The following is a 23,256-nucleotide window of genomic DNA, read 5'->3' as shown; positions in this document are numbered from 1 at the left end:
CAGTGGCTTAGGGACCCACAGTCCCCTATAATGTGAAGCTACCATCTCAAAATGTGGCCTGGATTGTAATTGAAGCAGGAAAGCGACAGATGGGGAAGCACAATGGCATTTAACTGCCTTGGCCCAGAATGGACACACATTACAGATACCTACTAGCGGGGCTTTGGCAACTAACTGGGAAATAGAGGGCAGTATGTTAGTGTAGTCTCTGCCACAGGTATTAATCAAAAGCAATTGGATAAAGACATGCCACATTTCCTCCATTTCACCGTTTCTGACATCAGGTGATGCAGATCATATTACAATTGAAATGAACATTTAAACATAATGTTTCTGTTATTTCCCTTGAAAAGCTAATGTTGAAACAATATTGTTACATAGAATTAATGGTTTCTTTAAAGAAATCCTGTGTGTTTTAGTGTACTTTGAATAAGAATAATTAGTAAGGCGGGAAGGGGAAGCTGGGACGAAGTAAGAGAGTAGCATGGACATATATCCACTACCAAATGTAAAATAGGTAGCTAGTGGGAAGCAGCTGCATAGCACAGGGAGATCAGCTAGGTGCTTTGTGACCACCTAGAGGGGTGGGATAGCGAGGGTGGGAGGGAGGCTCAAGAGGGAGAGGATATGGGGATATATGTATACATACAGCTGATTCACTTTGTTATACAGCAGAAACTAACACAACATTGTAATGCGATTATATTCCAATAAACATGTGAAAATAAATAAATAATTTGTAGCAGAACCATTCCAAGATACAGAGCGCTATAGTCATTTCCTTTTCTTTATTTTTTTGCTTTTGGTTTTGGAAAACTCAAGTATACACAGAAGTAAAGGGAATAGTACAGTGAACTCTCATGTACCCATCACCCGGCTACAACAATCATCAGTTTATCACTTTTGTCTCATCCAAATCTCCATCCACTTCATCACAAAACGAAATTATTTTGAAATACCAGGCATCATATCTTATTCACAAGTATTTCTACGTGTATATGAAAGAACTACGTGTAAACTAATCATTTATTTAAACCTATAACACATTATTACACGTATCCCAGAACTCAGTCATTTCTGTGACCATTGTGCACTCACTTGGATGTTAGGAATGTTAGTCAAAGTACAGAGTTATAGAATATACGACTAGAGTGAATCTCGCTGGTCCAGCATTCTCTAAAGTATATTACGTAGAGCATGAATCCCATAAAATGCTCTGGGGGGAAAAGTTCTTTGGTCAGATAAGTTTGGTCAACACGACATTCTCTTCTTGTAAAGTCACGTGATAATGTAAAAGAATGACATCATATTTTGTGTGTTACGATCCCATTTTGATTAAGAGTAATATATGTTAGAATATGCAGTATTAATAGTGATTGTATTAGTTTTCTGTGCCTTATGTAACAAATTACTACAAAATTGAAGGCTTAAAACAACATAAATGTTTTCTCATACAGTTCTGGAGGCTAGAATTCTAAAATCAGTATCACTGGCCCAAAATCAAGTTGTTAGCAAGGCCACTGTCCCTTAGGAGGTTCTAGGAGAAAAGCAGTTCCTTGCCATTTCCATCTTTCTTTTGGCTGCCAGCATTCCTTGGCTTCTGGCTGCGCCCTCTAGTCTCTGCCTCCATGGTCACATTGCCTCCTCCTATTCTGTGTATCAAATCTCCCCCGCCTCTCATGCATGTACTGCTCAACTGGATAATTGTTGATAATCTCCCCATTTCAAATTCCTTAATGACATCTGCAAAGTCCCTTTTTCCAAATAAGATAACATTTCAGATTCCAGGGATTTGGAAGTGATTATCTTTTGGGATGTCATTATTCAGCCTACTACAGTGGTTCTCCCTCTGTTGAAGGAGGGACTTATGAGGGACTTCTGCTTTACATAATTACATAATATTTGAATTTTTCAATAAGGTCCATCTTTTTATAATTACAAAAAAACCAAGATTATATTTTCTTAAGAGTAAAAAGAAGGAATAAATCACCTGCATTTATTAGTTTAACAGATATTTTTGCACTGCCTGCTGTTTACCAGTTTCTGTTTTAGGGGCATGGAAGGCAAATGTAGTATCTTGACAGAGAGAAGCAAAACTATACTTATTTTGGTTTCTCTTCTCTATCAAGGAGAACGATCTGGGAAGTGGTAAAATAATATAATAATAAAATGATGGCTAGAGGGCTTCCCTGGTGGCACAGTGGTTAAGAATCCACCTGCCAATGCAGGGGACAGAGGTTTGAGCCCTGGTCCAGGAAGATCCCATGTGCCGCGGAGCAACTAAGCCCGTGCACCACAGCTACTGAGCCTGCACTCTAGAGCCCACGAGCCACAACTACTGAAGCCCTCGTGCCACAACTACTGAAGCCTGTGCGCCTAGAGCCCGTGCTCCGCAACAAGAGAAGCCACCACAATGAGAAGCACGTGCACCGCAACAAAGAGTAGCCCCTGCTCACCGCAACTAGAGAGCCTGCACGCAGCAACGAAGACCCAAAGCAGCCATAAATAAATAAACAAACAAACAAACAAATAAATTTTTTAAAAAAATTTAAAATAAAATAAATAAATAAATACAGTGATGGCTAGGGACTTCCCTTGTGGTCCAGTGGCTAAGACTCCGTGCTTCCACTGCAGGGGACACAGGTTCGGTCGGGGGACTAAGATTCCTTATGCCACACCGCCCAGCACCCCCCCAAAAAATGATGGCTAACTTGGAGTTGAAACCCAAAATAATGAGATATTAAAGGATTGCCTAGATGCTATAAATTAAATGCAAACCAGATACTGAGATAACTGACATGTGACATTGCACAACCACTGTTGTTAATCCTTGATGATGGAGAAATGATAGGTTCTAGAACTGGAAGTGGAAAATATCTTCCCTTTTAGAAAGGGTAGAGAGTTGATTCTGCAACTTTAGACTGGTGAGCTAAGTGTTAAACCTAGAAAAATTCATTAGTAAGCTATTAATATTCTGGGAAGGCTTCGGGGAAAAAATGCTTATCATCAGAGACCAGCTTTCTTCATAAAAGCACAAGATGTATCAGTCCGAATTTCGTTTATGAAATAATTATCAGTAGATTGGGTCATGTTGTAGACAGACATAACAGTGACAAAGTTCATTATTTTTGTTTTTACAAAATGGAGAAATGTGGGCTGCTTGTCAAGTAGAATTTGATTGATTCATAACTAATTTAGCAGTTGTACCACAAAAGTACTGATTATTGAGGTGAAGTCATCAGGAAACTGTGCCTCTAGTGGTCTGCTTCAGGACTTCATCTTGTCTCAGGCCTTCTGCAAATATTCATGTATGTGTATATATGTAATTAATATCCATAAATATAATTTTTAAAAATAAAAAAGGTTTATTTTTAACAGCTGTATGGTACAATTTATATACCATAAAGTTTGCTCATTTAAAGTGCATAATTCAGTGTTTTTTGGTTTTTGGGTTTTTGTATGTTTACAGAGCTGTACAACCATCATGATAATGATAATCTTTTTTTGTTTGTTTGTTTTGAAACTGACATGGATCTTATCCTGGGCTGCATTGCCTTTGGGGCTGTTGCAGCCCTCCTGTTCTTTTTTTTTTTTTTTTTTTTTTTTTCAACTTTTATTGGAGTATAGTTGCTTTACAACGTTTGTGTTAGTTTCTGTACAGCCAAGTGAATCAGTCATACGTGTACACATAGCCACTTTTTTTTAGATTTCCTTTCCATTTAGGTCACCACAGAGCATTGAGTAGATTTCCCTTTGCTATATATTAGGTTCTCCATCACAGTAATCTAATTTCAGAATAGAAATTGGCTTTTATTTTATACAAAGTGTTTTGAAATTTGCCTTTTTTGCTTAAGAATATTAAAGAATATTATGGGTATCTGTTCATGAACTGCATCAGTCTTTTTAACATCTGCTTCATCACGTTACATAGATGTACTATAAATACTCAAACAATTACTGATGAGCATCTAGATTGATGACATCTATATTTGCTCTTATAGATGGTATTGCCAAGAACATTCTACATTTTTAAACATTTGTATGTATATTCCTTTAGTTGTATTGGTTTGTCCCTCTTAATCCTTGTTCAAGCCATAAGGTAAACCTTCTTACTCTAACCATTTTGTGCCTCAGGAAGCAATTTTTGAGAGAATTAAATGCCGAAGTTCACATTGCTAATAATTAACAGAACAAATACTTGAATTTTTTTGTTTGTTTGTTTTTTCATTACAAGTGCTGTGCTTTTCTAGCACCAGTAGGATTTTTACAAACTAGAGTGTATCCAGAAGAGCATGACAAGAATGACAAGAATTGGAGAACAGTTAAAGGAACTGGGATATCTAGGAGACATGTTTATTTCATTCGTTTAACATGTATATTTATCGAGGACTCAGTATGTGCCAGGCTCTGATAAAGGTGGTAGACAGTGTTTATGAGACAAATAAGGTCCTGTACTTTTATGGAGCTTTTATTTCAGTGAGGGGAGGTTGACAACAAGTAAACAAGTAAGATAATTTTAGATAGTGGTAAGTATTAACAAGAAAATAAAACAGTAATTAGGTAACTAGGGAAAGGGTTTTTGAGGAGGTAACAGGTTTATTATCTCTACTTTGTAAATGAGAAAACTGAGGTTCAGAGAGTTTGGGTGAAACAGTTTGTAACTGGAACCATGGGGATATGGAACATTGCTAAGTATCACCTATTTCTAGTCTCCTTAAGTGTAATCACCACTCACATTACATGATGGTTGGTAAGAATGCAGACAAAGTTGTTTAGCATCAGCCTGTAACAGGCTCTGAATATGCACTGAGTGAGATTTCATGGTGTTCCACGTAGAATTTCTAACAGTTGTTGCAGATCACAAGTGGAATGGCTTTCTTGAGTTAGTGATTTCCCTATCAGTGGGGATATTTAAGTAGATTTTAGGTGACTGTTGCTCCAGTGCATTGTAGAAGCCATTCATGCATTAAGTAAGGAATTAGACAAGTCTAGAGGTCCTTTCCTCACCCTGTTGTTAATAAGCTTACTGTCTCTAGAGTCCCAGTCCACAGTTTGAGAAATAAATCCAAGCATCTGTTTTTGAAGCATAAAGGTATCTTCTGGACTAGTGACTTAAAAACCTTTTTAAAGCGGCAGTTCCCTTTCTTTTAAAGCAATTGTATACTTGAAGTCTGGTAGTAAAACCTAAAATTGTAGCCACTAGATGAAGAATTTAATAATGGGAGGTTGCCCATTGTATTGTTCACTAGAAATCCCTTGCATTTGTATATACGGTTGACCCTCGAACATCGCGGGTTTGAACTGTGTGGGTCCACTTATACCTGGATTTTTGAATAGTAAATGCTACTGTACTACAGGATCCACGGACTCGGAACTGAGGGTACAGAGAACCGATTATAAGTTACACCCAGATTTTCCACTGTGTGGTGGGTTGGTGCCCCAAAGCCCCGTGTTGTTCAAGGGTCAGCTGTACTTTATATGCTTACTAAAGCACTCTTAAAATTATTTTTTATCGTCGTAACCAGTACTTGAGGTAATTTTGTAGATTAGGAAATAGGCACAACTAACATGTCCTGACTATACAGTAATCCTTAATGGAGCCAGAACTCTAACCTAGGTCTTTTAACTTATAAGTCAGTGGGGTTTTTTCCCCTTAATACAGTAGTCTTCCCTTATCCGTGGTTTGGCCTTCCAAGGTTTCAGTTACCCATGGTCACTTGTGGTCTGAAAATATTAAATGGAAGATTCCAGAAATAATTCATAAGTTTTAAGTTGTGTATCGTCCTGAGTAGCATGGATGAAATCTTATGCCATCTGGCTCCATCCCACCGAGGAAGTAAATCATCCCTTTGTCCAGTGTATCCCTCTCATTAGTCACTCAGCAGCCGCCTGGGTTATCAGATTGACTGTCACGATATTGCAGTGCTTGTGTTCAAGCAGCTCATGTTTTACTTAATAATGGCCCTGAGGCGCAAGAGTAGTGAGGCTGGCAATTCGGATATGCCAAAAAGAAGCCAAAAAGTGCTTCCTTAAAGTGAAAGGGTGAAAGTTCTCGATTTAATAAGAAAAAAAAATAGTGTGCCAAGGTTTTAAGATCTACGGTAAGAAAGAATCTTCTATACATGAAATTGTGTAGAAGGAAGAAGACATTTGTGCTAGTTTTGCTCTCACACCTCAAACTGTAAAAGTGATGGCCACGGTATATGTTAAGTGCTTAGTTAAGATGGAGAAAGCATTACATTTATACAGTAAGATATTTTGAGAGAGAAATTACGTTCACGTAACTTTTATTACAGTATGTGGTTGTAATTGTTCTTTTTTTCTTTTTCTTTTGGCTGCAAGGCTTGTGGGATCTTAGTTCCCTGACCAGGGATTGAACTCTGGGCCCTTGGCAGTGAGAGTATAGAGTTCTAACCACTGTACTGCCAGCGAATTCCCATAATTGTTGTATTTTATTATTGGTTGCTAATCTTTTACTGTGCCTAATTAATTAATTAAACTTTATCATAAATATGTATGTAAAGGAAAAAACATAGTACAGTTGACCCTAGAACAACTTGGGGGTTGGAGTGCCAGCTCTCTGTGCAGTCGAAAACTGGCGGAGATAACTTTACAGTCAGCCTTCCGTTCTGCATCCTCAGGTTCAACCAACCTCCAGGTCGCGTTGTACCGTTTTTTCAACTATTTGTTGAAAAAAATCCACATATAAATAGACCCATGCAGTTCAAACCCATGTTGTTCAGGGGTCTACTGTATATATATAGGGATGGGTACTATCCGAGGTTTCAGGCATCCACTGGTGGTCTTAGAAGGTATACCCCGTGATTAAGGGGGTGCTGGACTACTATACATGGTACTGCTTTATCAGTCACTTTATAGCTTTGTTTGTTTTTTCTTTTATTTAGATCGTAAAAATTTTAACATTCCTGGGGGCTTCTACAAAGGATCTTTTTCAGTTTTGCTCAAGGGAAAGCTCTGAATCTATCAAGTAGCTCTTAAAGAAGTCTTTTGTGTGAGTTATATATATAGATGTTTTCATGAAGAGGAGTGAAAAGCCAGAAGGATATAGACAAATGAGGCCTAAGACCTTTCCTGCCAGTAACTACACTGGCAGCAGCCGACAAATGCTTCAAGAAATTCGGGAATCTCTTAGGAATTTATCCAAACCATCCGATGCTGCTAAGGCTGAGCATAACATGAGTAAAATGTCAGCTGAAGATCCGCGACAAGTCAGAAATCCACCCAAGTTTGGGATGCATCATAAAGCCTTGCTGGAAATTCGAAACTCTCTACAACCATTTGCAAATGAAACAAGTCGGAGTACTTCAGAAGTTAATCCACAAATGCTTCAAGACTTGCAAGCTGCTGGATTTGATGAGGTAAGAATTTTTAAAAACAAAAGAAAGGATTTTTCTTACCTTACACTACATAACACTTTTTAGGTGACCTCCTGCCCAGATGTTTCCTTTGAGAGAATTTAACTATGTATAGAAATTTGTATATTCTATCAGCAAAGAATGTTGTTTACAATTTCATTAATTATTAAAACAAAATAATTATTATTTCTTTAGCTTTCTCTGTGGTCCTGAGATTTAAAAGGTCAAGTCATGAAGTCAGAGTGGAAGTGCAGGTGAGGGAAGCCACAAGTGAGGGCAGGGCAAGGACATCCGTCTGTGTGGGGTAGTTTCCCCTGTGAGCCGAGTGGCTGTTGTAGAAATGAGGGCCCTAAGGGGATGAAGTATAAGCTTATACTACAGAGAAGGAAGAGCGGCCAGAGACATCATTCAGCACTTAATGCTCACAGACCTCTCAGACTCAAAGCTTAACTTCACAAAAACTAAAAATTTACTTGTTGATTAGTCTCCAAGAATTTCAAGTTTTTTTGGTGAAATTTCAGTTCATGTCAATTATGCTAAGTCTTTAATATTTACTTTTAGAACTCATTTTGAAAGTTTTCATAGTCTTTATTATTTAATCATACCCATTTTGCTTAGGTTACTAATAAAATTTATTTTCTATGATTACATAGTTTAGATGAATATTTTAGATAGCAGAAATCATTTTAGGTGAAAATTGGCCATGGAAATTGTAACTAAATGTGAATAATGAAGCATTGATTACATTTTCTTTCAAAATGATAGTAACTTTTTTCCTGATTATAAAAGTAATATCTATTCCCCGTTAAAAATTAAACCATATAAGGAAGAAACTAAAAATTAGCTCCACTACACAAAAATAACTACCCTTAAAATTCCTTCACCTTGGGCTTCCCTGGTGGCGCAGTGGTTGAGAGTCCGCCTGCCGATGCAGGGGACACGGGTTCGTGCCCCGGTCCGGGAAGATCCCACATGCCGCGGAGCGGCTGGGCCCGTGAACCATGGCCGCTGAGCCTGCGCGTCCGGAGCCTGTGCTGCACAACGGGAGAGGCCACAACAGTGAGAAGCCCGCGTACCGCAAAAAAAAAAAAAATTCCTTCACCTTGTTAATATTTTAGCGACCACGTTTTCAGATATCTCTGTATTTAATTTTAAAAATGAGAACCTAAGTATTCATTATAGTAATGGATTTGAAAAGGGAAATTTATAACTAAACTAGGAAGAAAAAGAGATTATTCTTTCTGGCCCATTATCTTCACTTGATTAATATTATTTCCTATTAATTTTATATTTAAGTGTTCTAAATATATTGGATTTGCACCAGAAAATATATGGGGGTGGGGGAGGAGAAGAGATCCTGGGATGTTTTCCTGGTTAGTAGTTGGAGGATTAAGGAAATGGCTTGAATGGAGAGTCTCTTAGAGTACTTTCTCCTAATCCTTTAGCCGAAAGGCAAAGAATAAAGAGAAGGCTGAAACATTGGTCTTATTCTTTCCTCTTACATGTTGCTAGGGAAAGGGAGTTTAGAAAATCACATGGCTGTAAAGGCCCTTAAGTGGTAACGTGTATGTCAGATAAATCACATCAGTAAATATGTATTTATGGAGCTCTTACTGTGTGTGAACCCGTCAGTCAGGATAGGGAATCATACCAAAGATGGTCTGTACCTTTAAGGAACTTAAAATTTTTTTCTAATGTAGACAGTTTTAAGAAGTGTAAGGCATTGGTCAGGGCCCTGTTCTTTATCTGTTGGCAATAATAACAATAATTGCTTTGCGTTACAAAGATACGTTAGCTTTACTGCAATCACACATTTCAAAATTGTTTACCTTATGACATTAATAGCCCCTTAAGCAAGGTTGCTGTACTAAAAGCATTTAGACATTTATCAATCCTCATTTATCCAAATAACGAAGGAATGGTATTATTTATACTCACCGTGATATAAAGAATATGGCAATTTACTTCTTCTACCTCCTGAATCACTCATTCTGGTAGCTTCCCATTATGTTGCAGAATTTGTTCAAGATCCTAACTTGATACTTCAAAATTCTTCATCTAGTTTTCGCTTTTTTTTTTTTTTGCCGCACCACGCAGCTTATGGGATCTTAGTTCCCTGACCAGGGATTGAACCCGGGCCCTCAGCAGTGGAAGTGCACAGTCCTAACCACTGGACCACCAGGGAATTCCTTTCACTTCATTATTTTTATCATTTCATAAACTCTATTCCTTTAAGTATGCCAAGTTCAAGGCAGTTGCAATTTTTTGAGACTGTTTCTGGTGCTCTATAAGATTAAAACCTTAAGTATTTCAAGATTAATTTCCTCGTAGGAATAAACGTTAAAAATTAAGGATTGATGCATTCTTGGGGCACATAAAGCTATAATCACTGGAGTGTATTTTTGTTTCTAAGCATGAAGAACAAAAGCATAGTAATGGGGACATAATGTTTTCTTAGCACATAAGACTTCTATTCCAAAGTTACTGATTTAAGGGTGCTCTTTTTCACCCTGGCACTAAGACCCCCACTTAAGGAACACTTGGTTGATATTGTTACCGGTGTAAAAAATATTTTAACATATAGCAATAAAATTGAAAAATAAAAGCCAGCATAATCACCACCAAAATCACAGGCTGAAATTCTAGTGCATTTAACGATATGGTTCCTACAATGTTGAAAAGGAATGGTGGGTGTCAGTTTTCTTACCAACTGAGATAGCGCTGCCATGTGATATTAGCATAAATACAGTTACAGTTCACTTGGTTTAACCACTTTTAAAGTTAAGCACTCCCTGGTGAATTTTAATTTGGATGATATGTATTATTTTAAATTTGCACATAAAGTGAGACTTACTAATCCTTTGTATCTCACTACAAATTTTGCAAAGTCTGATTGGCATAAAATGTGACCACACTGTACCTTTTTATCAGTTAAGGATTGAGTTTGGTTGCTTTTAATAAAAATCCAAATAATAATGCTTTAAGCAAAATAGTGACTCAGTTTATATAGCTAGCATCAGTTCAGTCTCTTAAAAATATCAAACTACAACTCTTAACGAATCTCTTGAATTTTCCTTCTTGGTGGCAACATGCTCTAGCACAGGTGTCATATCTATTGTCTAGGAAACAGGGTACAGGAGGGACCAGCACCTAAATCAGGGACAGCAACATTCTTCCAGAAATCCTTGTTTTTTTTAAAAAAAAGAAAAAGAAATCCTTGGTTTTTGTCTCATTGGTCAGAATTTTCATGTGGCCGCTGTAGCTATAAGGAAAACCTCTTTCAAAAAAATCCTAGTAACTTTTTCTAAAGAAGGGAGACTAGGTCTTGAGTAGGCAACAAGTCTCTGCCGCAGCCTTTTTTTGCTTGGCCTCAATCATCTCCAGTCATTTTGAGTAAGAGGATCATCTATCAATAGCCTGGTCACCCATTAGTCTTATTAAGCCATTTCTCATTTAAAAATATTGTTTGAAATACTAAATCCTCTAGGACAAGTAAGTAGCTGCCTCCCTCTTGAAAAATGTGTATCAGTATACTTTTGGCATGTTAGTGTATAATTTATGTTTACATATAAAATAAAGGACACGGAACAGAGCAGGACAACCCATATCTGAGCTCCAGGCACCGTGCTTTTACATGTTTTCTTGTTTAATCCTCACATCAACTCTGAGTGTATTACAGATGAAGAAACTGAGCTCTGAAATGTTAAATAAGTTACCAGAGTTCACACAGTTCTAAAGGGGGGCACATAAATCTCCAATCACTGGAGTGTATTTTTGCTTCTAAGCATGACAGACAAAGCATAGTAATGCAGGGCTGCTGGAACTCAACCTCTTTGGTTCCATTTGATTCCAAACTCCCTGTTTTTTCTTTCATACCATGTAACCTCCTAAAGTCTTCATCAAATAATCATATAAAGTCTGAGTGTTTTTCCTCTACCATTTGTCCTATATTTGTGTCCTCATAAATAAAATTCTCTGAAAATGTAAACCCTAATGAAGGTAGGAACCAGAACTACATAGCTCTTTTACTAGTAAACACAATGATAAAGATGCTTAATAAAATACTTTAACAGTACGAAAGAGTGGTTTCCAGTATGTTGATTGATACCTTTTTAACAATCTGATAGTCTCTGTTTGTTTATATAAGAATGAGAAATTCAGAAGCATGTTATTACGATTGCATCTGGGGAAAAAACCCTAGAAGAAAACAGTAATACACTACATAAAGGTGAAAATATTAAAGAAACATTTGAAGAATTTGAGGGTTTGTTTTCTTTAGTAATTTGAGATTGTATGGATTTTTATAGTTATACTGTGCTGTACAGTATATCCTTGTAGCTTATTTATTTTATACATAAAAGTTTGTACCTCTTAATCCCCTACCCTTAACTTGCCCCTCCCCCCAAAGTAGTTTTACAAACAGGACATTAAATTTTGGCTTGGGGCCTTATTCTCCAAAATTATGAATTTCTCCAGTGGAAGTTATAGTGTTGTTTCTTTCTTACTAATTATAAGATTTAAATTTTATTTCTGTTTTTAAAACTTCATACCAGGATATGGTTATACAAGCTCTTCAGAAAACTAATAACAGAAGTATAGAAGCTGCAATTGAATTCATTAGTAAAATGAGTTACCAAGATCCTCGACGGGAACAGATGGCTGCAGCAGCTGCCAGACCTATTAATGCCAACTTAAAGCCAGGTGATTAATCACATTTTTTCCTAGTCTCTTATTTTATAATACTTAAAAATATTTAAGTATATAAAATGTTTTATCTTAGAAATTGTTAAAAGCATCACGGTAAGTGAAAGCCTCAAGCTAGAAAAATAACATTATAGTGTTACACCAAAATGAATTTGCAGATGGGGCCCTAAAGTTCCATAGGTAATTCTGATAAGCAGCAGTCTAGGTTGAGAACTGCTTGATTGCTTATAATGCAGCTGAAATATTTTTCTTTTTAACCATAAATATAATTCAGACTATTCCTTTTTTATGTATATAATCTTATTGTAAAACATGTTCATCATAGAATATTTAGAAAGTAAATAAGCGAAAACACCGCTATTAATACCCACAAGATTTTGGTATGTTTTGTTTCTCAGTCAAAAACTGGTGTGGATTTATGTGTGTGTATTTTGATTCTTATATTTAAGCAAAAAATGGGGTCATACTAAAACCTACTTTATTCACTTAGTATACCATGTATAACTTTCCTTGTTATTAAATGGCCTACAGAATACTTAGCTACAGTAAGGTAGACTCATCACATATGTTATTTAACCAGTCTCATTTTTTTTTTTTTTTTTTTTTTTGCGGTACGCGGGCCTCTCACTGCTGTGGCCTCTCCCGTTGCGGAGCACAGGCTCCGGACATGCAGGCTCAGCGGCCAGGGCGCATGGGCCCAGCCGCTCCACGGCATGTGGGATCCTCCCGGACCGGGGCACGAACCCGTGTCCCCTGCATCGGCAGGCAGACTCTCAACCACTGAGCCACCAGGGAAGCCCCAGTCTCATTTTTTGACATTCGCCTTGTTTCCTTTTTTTTTTTTTTTTTTTTTGCCATTATAGACAGCACTGCAGTAAATTCCCCTGTACCTAAATCTTTGTACATTCCTAATGATTTGGTAAAAGTAAATTTTCAAAGACTTGCAAAAAATTTTTCTCATAGGCGTACCTCATATTATTGTGCTGCACTTTATTGCACTTCGCAGATATTTCAGTTCTTACAAATTGAAGGTTTGTGGCAATCCTGCATCAAGCAAGTCTGTCGGTGCCATTTTTCAAACAGCATTTGCTCACTTCATGTCTCTGTGTCATATTTTGATAATTATCAAAATATTTCAAACCCTCCACCAGTAAAGATTATGACTTGCTGAAGGCTCGGATGATGGTTAGCATTTTTTTTAGCAATAAAGTATTTTTTAATAAGGTATGTACATTGTTTTTTAGATATAATGCTATTGCCCACTTATTAGACTGTAGTATATATATGTGCATATATACATGTATATATATATAAAGTGTAAACATAACTTTTATCTGCACTGAGAAACCAAAAAGTTCACATGACTTACTTTATTGCAATATTCACCTAACTGCACTGAACCCGCAACCATCTCCATCTGAGGTATGCCTGTATTGCTGACCAGAAAGGTGCTACCAACTTGTTTTTGTCCCAGTCAGTTTAATATGAGAATGCCTATATTTGTAAATCCTAGGTATTATCCTTTTTGTATATTTAGTGGTTGTGAAAATACTATCATTTTACATTCACATTTCTTTGATCACTGGTGAGCCTAAACATTTGTTTATTGATTATTTTTAAATTGACATTTTAATTCTTTCTTAATCTTGTATTTGTCTTTTTAAATTGATTTATAAGAGGCCTAATTTTTTCATTCAGCAAATTTTTCTTGATCAACCACTATTTCAGGCCCTTTGCTTGGCATTGACTATAAAGTTCTTGCCGTTTTGTGGAGTTGAGATTCTAGTATGGGAGCTCAAATACACAAATACATGTAGAATTACAACTATGTAGGTATGAATGAAGAGGGGACAGTTATGTGGTACTGTGGACTTACATAATAGAGGGATTTTTGACCTCATCAAGGAGATGAGAGAAAACCTTCCTGTGAAACTGATAGTAGAGCTGATATCTGAAGAAAGACAAGGGTTAATGGGGATGGGTTTCATGAGGAAGCGTGTTCCTATGCATGGCTTGTTTGGCAGGTTTTGATGTCACATTCGAAGAAATGAAAGTGGCTAGAACCCTGAAAACAAGAGTATAAGATATGAACGGAGAAGTGCATAGGGGCCTGACTATGCAGGACTGTCTATTGATTTTATCCTAAGAGCAGCAGGAAGTTATGGAAACATTTCAAGCAGGGTAATGACATGATTAACTTTGTGTTTCAGAAAGATAGCTGCAATGGATGAGAACGGATTAGAGAGAGCAAAGGAGGGTGTCTGGATAGACTTGATAAGAAATACAATTCACAGGAAATGAAGGTAATTTGGACTAGGGAGATGTTGGTGGAGAAAATTGAATGAAATAAGAAAGATAGGAGGAGTAAAATTGACAAGGACATGGCGATAGATTGCATATGGTGGGTGATAATGGAGTGGGATGACTCTTAGGCTTTTGGTGTATAAAAATGGATGGTGATACCTCACATTATGAAAGGGAACGCTAAGGGAGGACAGGATTTGGTGGAGAAAGATCATAAGTCTGGTTTTAGACATAAGGTTTAGTTAGGTTCATTGAGTTATCCAAGTGAGGATGTCCCATTATTTTGCAGAACTTGTTCAGGATTCTAACTTGGTATTTCAAAATTCTTATCCAGTTTTCGCTTCTTTTTCTTTTTTGCCACGCCGCGCGGCTTGTGGGATCCTAGTTCCCTGACCAGGGATTGAACCCGGAACCAGGGTGATGGATGGTTCGTCCATGTGGATGTTGAAGTTATAGAATGTTGTCAGGGCTTAGGGTAGAATGCCAAAGTTATGGGTGAATGAGGGCGATCAAGTAGGTGTTCATTGGGTGACCAGTAGAGGAATGAATGTGGCCTCCCACAGATAGCATGAGCTTCTAAAGAACTGGCTTTTAAAAAAGAGTTTGCAGAAATAACAATGATCTAGAAGCATAAATGGAGAGCAAAGAAGTGGAGTTCCCCCTTTTAGCCCAGTTTATTTTTAAAGAAAACCTTGACTGCAGAGGACTGAAAGGAAGGTAATGTCAGCAGATGATAACCAGCTTTAAGGACGTGGGGGGAAAGCTTGGAGCAGAGGCTAGTGATCGAGGAGTATTTGCTAGTTATAGAACAGAGTGTGTCTAGAGGGCAACAGTGGGAGGGTTTAGGAAGTGGAAGAACACGAGAACTTTATGGGAGGTGCAGAGCAGCAGGGATGGCAGTGTACTTGCGGGTTGCAGAGATTTCGTCTTACCTGGTAAAAGCTGGGAGAGTGACTTGGTGCAGTTGGCCTCAGCTGACTAACCGAGGAAGGTGAGACTGAGCCTGTGGTCAGAGGACTTGTCTAGCTTGCCCAGAGTGATGACTTTCCCTGAAGTCGTAGACCCAAGATGCTGCCCAGCCTAGATGAAATAGAATGTTAAACTGTACATTCTGAATATTTATCAGGTTTTTTTCATGTGTTATTAAATGTATTTTCTCCCAGGATGATGTTGACCCTTCAAGTTTGTGGGTGTTTCTTGTTTTGTTTTGAATGGTGCTAAGTGTTTTATGTATTTATCAGTCTATTACTGTATGTCCTCTCCCTTTGTCATACTTGGGAAGACCTTCCCAGGAGGTACAAAGAGGTACCCCAATATTATCGAATGTTCACTGGTTTTCTCCTAGTACTTGTATGGTTTCATCTTTAACATTTAAATGTTTAATCCTTCTGGAATGTATTATTTATATGCATCATATCTTATACAAATGTATTATATATATTTTTTTAATGTATTATACTTTTCTTAGTGACCAGACTATTTTAAATACTTCATTTTTTTTGGTATCATATGTTTTCTTGCCTGTTTAATTTATTTGGAAATTCCATTAAATAGAGACTTTGTAAAATCTCTACCTTATTTAGTGTTCAGCTAATTATCCCCTACTGCCTTTTTTTGTTTTAAAAGCCATATTGAAATGTATTTAAAATTAGTATTATATCTATCAAAATTACAAATGGACACATCCTTTGGCTCAATAATACCGTTTCTAATAATTTGTCTACTTAACATATATATGAAATGGTATCTGTACAAAATTCTTCATTGCTTTTTGTGGGGAGGGGTAAAACAAAAGACTGGAAACAACCTTAATAGCCATCAGTAGGGAAACTGATTAAGTAAATTTGGGTACATCCATACAGTGAAAAACTGTAATAACATTTTTTAAAGGTAAAGAAACACTTTATGTACTACTACAGAATCTTCATTTTTTTTTATGAAAAGACCCAGGCACACTAGTATGTATAGGAGGTATACTTTTTTTAATTTAAGTGTAGTTGATCTACAGTGTTAGTTTCTGATGTACAACAAAGTGATACAGTTATGCATGTACATATTCTTTTCCATTATGGTTTATTACAGGATATTGAATATAAGTTCCCTGTGCTCTACAGTAGGACCTTGTTTTTTATCCATTTTGTATATAATAGTTTGCATCTGCTCATCCCAACCTCCCAATCCAGCACTTCCCCGCCTCCCCCCACCCACCCACCCTTGGCAACCACAAATCTGTTCTTTATGTCTGAGTCTGTTTCTGTTTTTTAGGTAATTTCATTTGTGTCATATTTTAGGTTCCACATATAAGTGATATCATATGGTATTTATCTTTCTTTTTCTGACTTACTTCACTTAGTATGATAATCTCTGGTTGCATCCATGTAGCTACAAATGGCATTATTTCATTCTTCTTTGTGGCTGAGTAATATTCCATTGTGTGTGTGTGTGTATTATATATATATATATATAATATATATGTATATATATTATATATATATACCACATCTTCTTTATCCATTCATCTGTCAGTGGACATTTAGGTTGTTTCCATGTCTTGGCTCTTGTAAATAGTGCTGCTATGAACATAGGGGTGCATGTATCTCTTCAAATTACACCTTTGTCTAGATATATGCCCAGGAGTGGGATTGCTGGATCATATGGCAACTCTATTTTTAGTTTTTTTGATGAGCCTCCATACTGTTCTCCACAGTGGCTGCACCAATTTACATTCCCACCAACAGTGTAGGAGGGTTCCCTTTCCCTTTTCTAGTACTATTTACCTGTGTATTCCTAAAATATCTTACTGATGACATTGGTTACCTTCAGTGACATTGGTTGCCCAAGGGACGGGGTGGGTGTCCTTTTGTACTGCTTGAATTTTGAGCTATGAGAATGTGTTACCTAGTCAAAAATAAATAAAATTTTAAAAGGTAAAATAAAAGCACATACTCAAATTTGATTTTTGTGATTCTTGAAAGAGAATTATCATTTAGTAGTGTTAGAATTCCAAGCTAAGTTTTTCGAAAGTAAGAGGTTAAAAAAACGTTTTTTTTTTGTTTGTTTTTGTTTTATTCCCATAGGGAGTGTGCAACAATCAGTTAACCGCAAACAAAGCTGGAAAGGTTCTAAAGAATCCTTAGTTCCTCAGAGACATGGCCCACCACTAGGAGAAAGTGTGGCCTATCGTTCTGAAAGTCCCAACTCACAGACAGATGTAGGAAGACCTTTGTCAGGATCTGGTATAACAGCATTTACTCAAGCTCACCCTAGCAACGGACAGAGAGTGAACCCCCCCCCACCTCCTCAAGTCAGGAGTGTCACTCCTCCACCACCTCCAAGAGGCCAGACTCCCCCGCCAAGAGGTACAACTCCACCTCCCCCATCATGGGAACCAAACACTCAAACAAAGCGCTATTCTGGGAACATGGAATACGTAATCTCCCGCATCTCTCCTGTTCCACCTGGAGCCTGGCAGGAGGGCTATCCTCCACCACCTCTTAACACGTCCCCAATGAATCCTCCTAATCAGGGACAGAGAGGCATTAATTCTGTTCCTGTTGGCAGGCAACCAATCATCATGCAGAGTGCTAACAAATTTAACTTTCCACCAGGGAGACCTGGAATTCAGAATGGCAGTGGCCAGACTGATTTTATGATACACCAAAATGTTGTCCCTGCTGGCGCTGTGAATCGGCAGCCACCGCCTCCATACCCTCTGACCCCAGCTAATGGACAAAGCCCTTCTGCTTTACAGACAGGAGGATCTGCTGCTCCTTCATCATACACAAATGGGAGTATTCCTCAGTCTATGATGGTGCCAAACAGAAATAGTCATAACATGGAACTTTATAACATTAATGTACCTGGACTGCAAACAACTTGGCCTCAGTCATCTTCTGCTCCTGCCCAGTCATCCCCGAGCAGTGGACATGAAATCCCTACATGGCAACCTAACATACCAGTGAGGTCAAATTCTTTTAATAACCCATTAGGAAATAGAACAAGTCATTCTGCTAATTCACAGCCTTCGGCTACAACAGTCACTGCTATTACACCAGCTCCCATTCAACAGCCTGTGAAAAGTATACGTGTATTGAAACCAGAGCTGCAGACTGCTTTAGCACCTACACACCCTTCTTGGATACCACAGCCAATTCAAACTGTTCAACCTGGTCCTTTTTCTGAGGGTACCACTTCAAATATGACTGTTATGCCGCCTGTTGCTGAAGCTCCAAACTATCAAGGTCCACCACCACCTTATCCCAAACATCTGCTACACCAAAACCCATCTGTTCCTCCATATGAATCAGTCAATAAATCTAGCAAAGAGGAACAGCCGAGCTTGCCCAAGGAAGATGAGAGTGAGAAAAGTTATGAAAATGTTGATAATGGAGATAAAGAAAAGAAACAGATTACCACTTCACCTATCACCGTTAGGAAAAACAAGAAAGATGAAGAGCGAAGGGAATCTCGTATCCAAAGTTATTCTCCTCAGGCATTTAAATTCTTTATGGAGCAACATGTAGAAAATGTACTCAAATCTCATCAGCAGCGTCTACATCGTAAAAAACAATTAGAGAACGAAATGATGCGGGTAAAACCTCTTTTTAAAAATTTTTTATTTTTATTGGAGTATATAGTTGATTTACAATGTTGTGTTAGTTTCAGGTGTACAGCAAAGTGAGTCAGTTATACATATACATATATCCACTCTTTTTTAGATTCTTTTCCCATATAGGCCATAACAGAATATTGAATAGAGTTCTGTGCTATACAGTAGGTCCTTATTAGTTATCTATTTAATATATAGTAGTGTGTATATGTCAATCCCAATCTCCTAATTTATCCCTCCCCACTCCTTACCACCCTGGTAACCATCAGTTTGTTTTCTACATCTGTGACTCTATTTCTGTTCTGTAAATAAGTCCATTTGTACCATTTTTTGTTAGATTCCATATATAAGCTATATCATATGATGTTTGTCTGATTTACTTCACTCAGTGTGACAGCCTCTAGGTCCATCCATGTTGCTGCAAATGGCATTATTTCATTCTTTTTTACGGCTGAGTATAAAACCTTTTAAAATGTCCATTTTTATACTTGATTATGTATTTGCTTGTTGTTTATTTTAAAATACTGTGGTCCAGTATTTTTCTTTCTTTTTATCCTAAATATATTTTCAATTATTTAAAAGTTAGTAAACAATAAGTATTTTTGATTATACCATTTTATTTTAGCATTTCATGATTTACTCAGAATTTTTTATAATACAGTTGTAATAAATTAAGAAAAATACAGTTTACAGTGTGTAGTTTAGGTATGCATAATCCCTTTAATGGAAATTGGAGCAAGGGTTTTTTTCTAGAGTTTACACATTATCTTACATTTTAAAATAAACTAGAAATATCTGGGTCCCATCTCTTGATAAACTTAGGAAACATTTATTTTTATTTACAGTAGTTTTTGGGCTTGGGGGCTTATTCATCAGATTGGTCTTAATTAGAAAGTGTCAGACACATCTCCTTTCAGTTATTTCCCCTTCTAATTTTATTTTTATAATGTACTAGAAAAATATGTTGAAATTATTAAACTACTAAAAAGGAGATCAGAATAATTAAATACTTTAGATTAATATCTGTTGTTGATTCCATGTAGATCTCTTCACTAGATATTACGGTGGTACTCTCATTATTATTTTTATCCTCTGTTTACAGTTCAAAGATTTGGCTCCTAATCTTACATCTAGTGCTCAAAAGCCAAGAGGCTTAAATTTGTGTTAAACTTCCTTATGAAACTTGAGAGAGCCATTCTTTTAAAATGATTTTTCTAAATCTGATTTCACAGTATAGTTAACTCCTGCTATAAATTGAATTTTGTGAGGTGAGAAATACCATGATAACCTGTATGACTTATCCATATTTAGCTCTTAGAATTTCTTACTAAAGTCTGTCTGTATGTATTTTCTTAGTTTATTTTTCCTTTTTCCTCTTCACTTTCACTAATAGCTGATTTAAACTTTTATGGTGTTGGAAGCTTTGCTGACTTCTGTAGCCTCCATTACTGTGTAGGCAAGTAAGATTTTTAGAGAAATAGTTCTGTACTAAGTCTGGCATGCCACCTTTAAAAGATTTTGCATGCAAACGCGCATCCTAACAGAAGCATGAGGTTGCTATATTTTAATTAGTCTTGCATTTCTAGAATTATACTCTACTTTTCAAATCAAATTCCTTTTCTATTTAAATTCTTAAGTTAATTCTGCATTAACTAGTCAAAAATGAACTATTCATTCCTTCTGAATCGAGGTATTCCATGTCTACTTAGACGTTGGGTTTTGTTTTTATCTGTTTTTTTGGTATCTTCATAAGTCACACTGACTATTCTTTGAAACATTCCAAAATATCTAAAAGATACCTTGTAATCAAAAAGTTGTCCCTTTTAAATAAGGTAGGACATACCTTTTGCATTTTGCATTAGTGGTGGCTGTGAGTCCTACCCTTACTCTAATGCCCTGAGAAAGATAAAAGGAAAGACTGACTATTAATGAGTGGTTAGGTTAGGAAAGACATTCTTTTGTTCTTAATACATCAGTTTTTTAGAATAAATGAACCTGAAGTGGAAGAATTTCTTTTCATGAAGGATAAAATGAGAAGAAGACCATTTGAGGCATAGGCATTCCACAAAGAGATGCATATAATGAAAGCGATCTAATTACGTAGTTTGGGATGAATATGCATGAAGAGATAGATGAGGGTGCATGTTAACATGTCTGGCTATTGCACACTGGGAACAAGTTTTTTGAGTGCATTAGAGAAGAGTAGAAAGCTGACCATTGATATCTCCTCCTTGTTCTGCTCTCTACAGCAGACTCTGCATATACACTCACCTTGTGTGTCCCGTTAACTATTTCTTATGCTGCACTTCTGATCATTAATTTTCTCTGAAGTATATTCTAGATTTCTAACATGCTTTATTAAAAATTATTATGCATTTAACCTTTAAATATATGCCTGAATTTTTTCCAAGCGATGTCTTAATATTTAGTATAGAAGATAATTCCTCATTTAATATTTAGTTTATTTGCCTAGGTTGGATTATCTCAAGATGCCCAAGATCAAATGAGAAAGATGCTTTGCCAAAAAGAGTCTAATTACATCCGTCTTAAGAGGGCTAAAATGGACAAGTCTATGTTTGTGAAGATAAAGACATTAGGAATAGGAGCATTTGGTGAAGTCTGTCTAGCAAGAAAAGTAGATACTAAGGCTTTATATGCCACAAAAACTCTTCGAAAGAAAGATGTTCTGCTTCGAAATCAAGTTGCTCACGTTAAAGCTGAGAGAGATATCCTGGCCGAAGCTGACAACGAATGGGTAGTTCGTCTTTATTATTCATTCCAAGACAAGGACAATTTATACTTTGTAATGGACTATATTCCTGGGGGTGATATGATGAGCCTATTAATTAGAATGGGCATCTTTCCAGAAAATCTGGCACGATTCTACATAGCAGAACTTACCTGTGCGGTTGAAAGTGTCCATAAAATGGGTTTTATTCATAGAGATATTAAACCTGATAACATTTTGATTGATCGTGATGGTCATATTAAATTGACTGACTTCGGCCTCTGCACTGGCTTCAGATGGACACATGATTCTAAGTACTATCAGAGTGGTGAGTAAATTCATAAAATTTGGACATATGCATATGATTTATAATGCAATAAAATATAAGATGGTATTATCCCTGGATCGGAGCCAGAAGTCCTGGGTCAGGTCTTGACTCCACTGGATAAATGTGGGTGAGTCCTTTAGACACTTAGATTTATAAAATGAAAGAGTGTGCTAGGATTAATTATTTCTAAATATCATTAACATTTTTGAGTTAATCTCTTTATTTTATTTTATTTATTATTATTATTTTTTGCGGTATGTGGGCCATTCACTGCTGTGGCCTCTCCCGTTGCGGAGCACAGGCTCCGGACGCACAGGCTCAGCAGCCACGGCTCACAGGCCCAGCTGCTCCGCGGCATGTGGGATCTTCCCGGACCGGGGCACGAACCCATGTCCCCTGCATCGGCAGGCGGACTCTCAACCACTGCGCCACCGGGGAAGCCCTCTTTATATTTTATTAATTTGAAATATGTCAGACGAATAACAATTTGAAAATAATTTTTAAATGAAGCCCCATACCCACCATTCAGCTTAAGAACTAGATATTAGTACTTTTGACGACCCTAAGCAATCACTTCCTTTTCTTTCTTCCATAGGAGTATTTCAGAACTCCAGTTCTTTACTTTTCTCTACACTCTTATCACATATGTGTATATATCCCTAAATAATTTATTATTTCATTTTGCCTACTCTTGAACCTTTATTTAAATGTAATCATTCTATATGTAGTCTTCTGTGTTGACTTCCTTTATATGTTTGAGGTTCATCTGTGTTCCTGCATATAACATTTATTTTCACGACTGTTTAGGCTTCTGTTGTATGACTGTTATACAACTTGTTTAACCTTAAACACTTTATGTACATGATTCTGTTTAATCTTCACAATGTCATTGTGAGGCAGAGTGAAGAAACTGAGGCTAAGTTAGAATAAGAAACTTGCCCCTGGTCAGACAGAAAATAAGTGTCAGGGCTAGGCTTTGAACTCAGGTTTGTCTGCTTACGGGGCCCATGTTATTTCTTCTATACACACTGCCTCACCAACATCCCTCCAAGCACTAATGGAAGTGTAAGTCAATTGAGCATTCATTGAATACTTACTATGACTAGGTGCTTTACATATTTTCTGATTTAATGCTTGCAGCAATCCTCTGAGGTAAGTATAACTGGCCTCCAGTGCTTCTTGTGAACACAAGAAGATTGACATTAAA

At 37.0% G+C, this 23,256-nt stretch overlaps 1 protein-coding gene across 2 annotated transcripts in view; it reads left to right on the top strand.

The window, feature by feature from the left end:
• The window catches only part of LATS1 (large tumor suppressor kinase 1), a 45,086-nt gene that overhangs the window by 7,173 nt on the left and 14,657 nt on the right, over positions 1–23,256 (top strand). Inside the window, exons 2-5 of one of the 2 annotated variants that reach the window (XM_081251043.1) lie at positions 6,906–7,379; positions 11,930–12,077; positions 17,462–18,975; positions 21,467–22,049. In XM_081251043.1, coding sequence (XP_081107169.1) covers positions 7,038–7,379; positions 11,930–12,077; positions 17,462–18,975; positions 21,467–22,049 — 2,587 coding nt within the window. In that variant the 5' untranslated portion in view covers positions 6,906–7,037. The remainder of the gene's footprint in view (positions 1–6,905; positions 7,380–11,929; positions 12,078–17,461; positions 18,976–21,466; positions 22,050–23,256) is intronic. The other variant, XM_081251044.1, reaches the window with a different exon arrangement.

Source organism: Mesoplodon bidens (assembly GCF_964165515.1).
Source record: "Mesoplodon bidens genome assembly, chromosome: 12".
Lineage (NCBI taxonomy): Eukaryota > Metazoa > Chordata > Mammalia > Artiodactyla > Ziphiidae > Mesoplodon > Mesoplodon bidens.
The sequence above is the reverse complement of the archived record's forward strand: the minus strand, read 5'-3'. Positions and strand labels throughout refer to the sequence as shown.